Source organism: Micropterus dolomieu, linkage group LG03 (assembly GCF_021292245.1).
Source record: "Micropterus dolomieu isolate WLL.071019.BEF.003 ecotype Adirondacks linkage group LG03, ASM2129224v1, whole genome shotgun sequence".
NCBI classification, from domain to species: Eukaryota; Metazoa; Chordata; class Actinopteri; order Centrarchiformes; family Centrarchidae; genus Micropterus; species Micropterus dolomieu.
Genome location: NC_060152.1, coordinates 12072842 through 12077810, shown reverse-complemented (window position 1 = coordinate 12077810; position 4969 = coordinate 12072842). Strand labels below are relative to the sequence as shown.

At 37.1% G+C, this 4969-nt stretch overlaps 1 protein-coding gene and 1 pseudogene across 1 annotated transcript; both read left to right on the top strand.

The window, feature by feature from the left end:
- Positions 1-1417, top strand: part of LOC123968046 — an 8284-nt pseudogene extending 6867 nt beyond the window's left edge.
- A 269-nt stretch (positions 1418-1686) lies between these two features.
- On the top strand, positions 1687-4215 carry LOC123969033. Its single transcript, XM_046046132.1, has 5 exons — positions 1687-1772; positions 2358-2615; positions 3012-3302; positions 3395-3670; positions 3769-4215. The coding sequence occupies exons 1-5, from the start codon at positions 1706-1708 to the stop codon at positions 3882-3884; spliced, it is 1008 nt and encodes a 335-aa protein (XP_045902088.1). The 5' UTR covers positions 1687-1705; the 3' UTR covers positions 3885-4215.
- The last annotated feature ends 754 nt before the right edge of the window (positions 4216-4969 follow it).

Sequence of the window (4969 nt, the reverse complement as noted above, 5' to 3'; positions counted from 1 at the left end):
TTACCATTAACCTCTGTCCACTCTTCTTTCAACTGTTCAACCTGAACATAGCTTTTTCTTTAAGTGTCACTTGGCAACCAATGGAATTTTTGAATTGTATTACCAGTTTGACCAAAGAAAGAATGCAATGAATGTGACTCTCATGTTGGAGATATTGTATTTGCAATTGTTCGTTCAGATTAATAAACTATTTTTTCATTAACTATGTAGAGCATTTAGTGACATTTGTGCTTATGCAGACGTTGCACATGTTATCTCTTTTTCTTTGGTGCTTGAAGGCAAAGAGTCTCATTATTTCTCTTGTTTTCATATTTACAGCGTATATGGCACTTCCCATAAATACAGTGAAAGTGCAAAGAATCAGGTGGCACAATAGCTTGTGGGTGTATGTGATTTGCAATGGTTAATAGGTAACCATAAATGCAGGGGAAGTTCAGTAAAGGTATCTACTGCTACAATAGGAAAATTATCCTACTTAGTGCAGGGTAATGATACAGTCTTTTTAATATTGGCATTCGCTGTGTCATTAAAATAGTTATATAGTTTGAGTAGTTTGAGGAAGATAGTTAGAGGAAATTATAAAAACACCTCTTCTTCTTCTCTTTCAGCAAATTATGATTTCACCATTCATCCAAGCACAATGGTAAAGGTTGCTTTCATGCTTGCTTACTCAAAAGTGTAAATTAAAAAGAAAATGAATAGAGAATATCTCATAAAAAAGAACAGAGGAGAAGGAAGGAGTTTAAGAGGAAAATAGTGTACAAAATGAAATCCATTTCCAGGAATGACACTGCATTTTAATTACAGCAATATATTCAAAGTTCAGTGTGACCAAATACGTTGCTCTGCCAACGTCACTGCAGCAGTAAATCTACTCAAACAACAGTGCACTAAAATCAGGAAAGGTGTCAACAAACTAAAGCCATGAATCAAGGTATTTTTCATGACCTTTAACGTCTTAATCAAAGTTAAAAGGAAGGCTACTTTTAAACGTTTTCACAACCATTACTGTTTTGAAAGCCTTTCACCAAAAAGCGTTTTCACAACCTTTACTGTTTTGAAAGTCTTTCACCAAAAAGCCCCTCATGTTTGGACACAGAATACTGACAGATTTTATTTACTGACTGGTCTTAGTGTGTACTTTACATTTGAATTTACAACAGTGAGGATACATAATGACAGTGTCTGTGTAGTTTCTGCTTAGAGGTTATTGTAGTAATAATATACAATTCAGACCATTTGCTGTACATCTTCCTCAAAAAGAGGTGTGAACTTCACATAATGACAAACTGCTGTGAAACAGTGCCATCTAGTGTTTTATGCAATGCTCTGACAAAACTGTTCAGAATAATTGTGCAACTTCAGCACAACTGTTTTTCTTTATCTTGTCACTGTTTAATCTCCAGATTTAGAGTAATCCATATTTATAAAAACAAAAGCACACCTCACATCCCACCACATCTTGCAATAGTGGCCTAAACTGACCTAACCTTTGTACTGTAATGATAATGTAATTTCCTGTCATGTTTCAGGGAAGTTTCCTTTGCTCATTGCATTGATTTCGTCATTAAGTAAATTCTGGATTTGAAGAAGATTATGGTGTGAAATTTGGGAGTGTCTGAAATGAACAATGTTTTAGTAATAGGTTTAGAAGATGAGTTGGTATAAAAAGAGGATGTACTGGAAACCCGCAGTGGAGACAGCCATGAGAGATGTAACTATGATACCCTACTGGAAGAATCTTTACTGTGTTTTGCTGGTGGCATTGATGGGTAAGAGCACTTAATTTACCGACTGCAGATTTTTACACATATTGTTACTCCAGAGATTCATAAAAAATAAAAACTAATATAATACAATACAAAAGCAGTTAGATGGACAAGATTTATGGGTGGTTAAATTACAAAGAAATACTGTACTGAAAAGTACTGAAAAGTAATATGCTGATAATATGGTTAAAATACACACAAACATGGCAGTGGTGTCTTCACAAAAGAAAGGAAACATAAAAATACAACATACTGCATGTTAGAAAACACAGTAAAAGACACAGTGAAATTTGTTCTAAGGACATCTTTATTTTTTACCAGTAACCTTAAAATCCTGCAGCTAATAATTCCATGGCTCTTTACAGAACCAGGAATACTGACATGGCTGCAAGGCCACAGACTAAATGTAAGCAACAGACTTTGCAGACAGATAACTAATAGTTATAGTATTATAGCTTCATGGGCAGGCATTGTTATACCAACCAGAGTACAAAGCTTTAATAACTCATGTGTCAACGGATAAAAATGAAAAGGAAACTACATCACACATCATCTGATTTAGTCATACTGACTCCTCCTCTCTCTCAGGTGCACCAGGTTTGGATGCCTGGGAGCAGATTGTCTGGTACGGTAAGGTGATAGCAGGTTTGAGTACCACTTTCAACTGTTCCTCTTCCTGCGTCCCAAACTGCATCTACACATGGTCTTTTAAGGGCCGTACGGACACCGGCAAAACATTAACCTGGACACCAGATGGACTGGACAGAACAGTGGAATTACAGTGCAGTGTGCTAAATCAAGAAACAGGAGAGTCCAGCAGTATGACCTCCATTGTAGAAATTGAGAGTAAGTACAGCGGGTTTATTGCTATTCCGGTTGTGCAGTAGTGGGAAAAAAGTGTACTGTACTTTACTTGTGTATATGCATTTAAAGCTACTTTATACTTCTACTTCACTACATTTCAGAGGAAAATATGGTACTTTGGACTTTTACTCTATTCCATTTATTTGACAGGTATTGCTACATGTTACAAAATTAGCTGTTAGCAGTTTCCAAGAGTGGCAAACATCTCAGTTCTTCCAGTGCTGCAGCTGTGTCAAAGATGTACTGAATCTATTATTAAATGCATAAGATGCAGAGTTTAAGTGGAATATCATGTAGATGTTCCCCTAAATCCCTGACATGTGTGCTTATTTCCTTCATGATTTGGAAATCCCCTCTATCTGGTGTTCTTTGTTGCAGATCTAGTGTCAGTGCAAATCAATCCACCAAATACCCTCCCATCTCTCAACCAGCCACTGGAACTGATCTGCCATGATTCTAGATATGGTGACATTTCAGGCCCATCACACCTGGTGAACAAGGTGGTCTGGTACAAAGATGGACAGAAAGTGACCCTGCGTGAAAATATGAAGCTGCTGCACAACACTTCACTTCACTTTGACTCACTGCTGCCCTCTGATGCTGGATTCTACCAGTGTGAGACTTCTATAGGACAGTCACGCGTTTTCAGCCTGGGCTATCTTCTCAGTTGTAAGTTTTTTTGTGAAGTGAAGAATGGTTTAAGGAAGCAAGGGAGAAAATTTATATTTGCATACTTATATGAACTTTCTAATCTTTTGTAGTTGATCCATGGAACGTCAGCATCAGCGGACCTAACATTGTGTTTCCTGGCACACTGAGTAAATTCACATGCTTGACGAGCTGTACCTTAAATGTGGACTGTATTGTCCAATGGGAGTTCCGGGGTGGTTTCCCCATTGGAACTTACTTTTCAGTCCATGAAAACGAACTCAAGTGGACTCCCTCCATACCCGGTACTTTCCAAAACTTCACCTGCGTTGCAAAAAATGCAGCAGCTGGTCGCTCTGCTGAGGCCACCAAGATGGTAGAAGTTAAAGGTACTATTCTACTATTCTAGTCTACTGTTACATTAGTGTCAAATGACTTGTTAAATGTCTGACGACTTGACTTGTTTGTCATCCTCCGCCTTATACAGGCACTCCTTTCTCTGGATCAGAGGCGATGCAGCACAATGGACTGTTTGCAGTGATCTTCAGCCTGGGGCTGCTGGTGCTTTTTGACTCACAGAGTGTTTTTGTTTTTAATGCTTAATTTGCTCGTTTTGAATTTTGTTTTCATCGTTTTATCTCATTCATAAAAACACACGCGAAAAACCAAACTGATATGTTGACAGATAGGTAAGAAGAATATTGGTGACTTCGTCATCATGTATTCATCAACTATTTTGAAACATAGCATTCTGCCCGTATGAATAATAAAATATTAGTTTTTTTTTAAATCAGGGGAATTGGCAGACAAAACATCAAGTATTTATGGTGTCTTCATTTCTTGTTTTGCCTTGGATTCTGTTTTGAGTTTTACCCAGTAATTTCTGCCTAGTGCCATGAAATCAAAAACATTAATAAAGGTGTACAAAAGAAAATGGCTTTCAGGATTTCTTTTTCAAAAATGTAGACAACATACACAGAATTGTACACACATACAGTAAAAGTATGGTTTTATGAAAGATACAGTATCAATGTCAGCGTATGTCATCACACAGTTGAAAATTTTGATTCTGAAATATTGAAATATTATTCAATGTATAATTAATGTCTCTGATCACATAATAACTCTGAACTGTTGCTAATGATGTTGCTAATGATGACGGTGTCTGCTAGCATCATGAGACATTGTTTGACTGGAAATTGACCTCTGACCTGGATGTGTTGCTGATTCACTCTGAAAAGAGGTTCTTGTGAAGTCTTGTGACTTCTATCTAGAAAATAACTGGCTCATTTATACTGACATGCTTTCACAACACCTGTGGTTAATAACATCCCAATGCTACTCTAAGTTACCCCTCTGAAACTGAACAAATAAGACAGCTAAAAGAGTGACACAGTTCAAACAGGTGAGGGAGACAGAGAACCCTGGTGTGTTTACCTCTACAGTGTGATACAACAATATTGTCCGTCCTCTATTGTCTTTATTTCTGGATGTTATCTCATCTGTTTAATATCATTTTAGCCCTGTGGTTTAGTTGGAATGGGAAAACAAAACTAAAACATTATTTAAAACTATACTGTTTATATAAAACAACAAAAAAAGACATCCTATTCCACACCAGGGCAGCAACTGTCTGAGATAGATCATTGATACTGCCACTGCGTTTGCAATGTCTACATGATATCTTT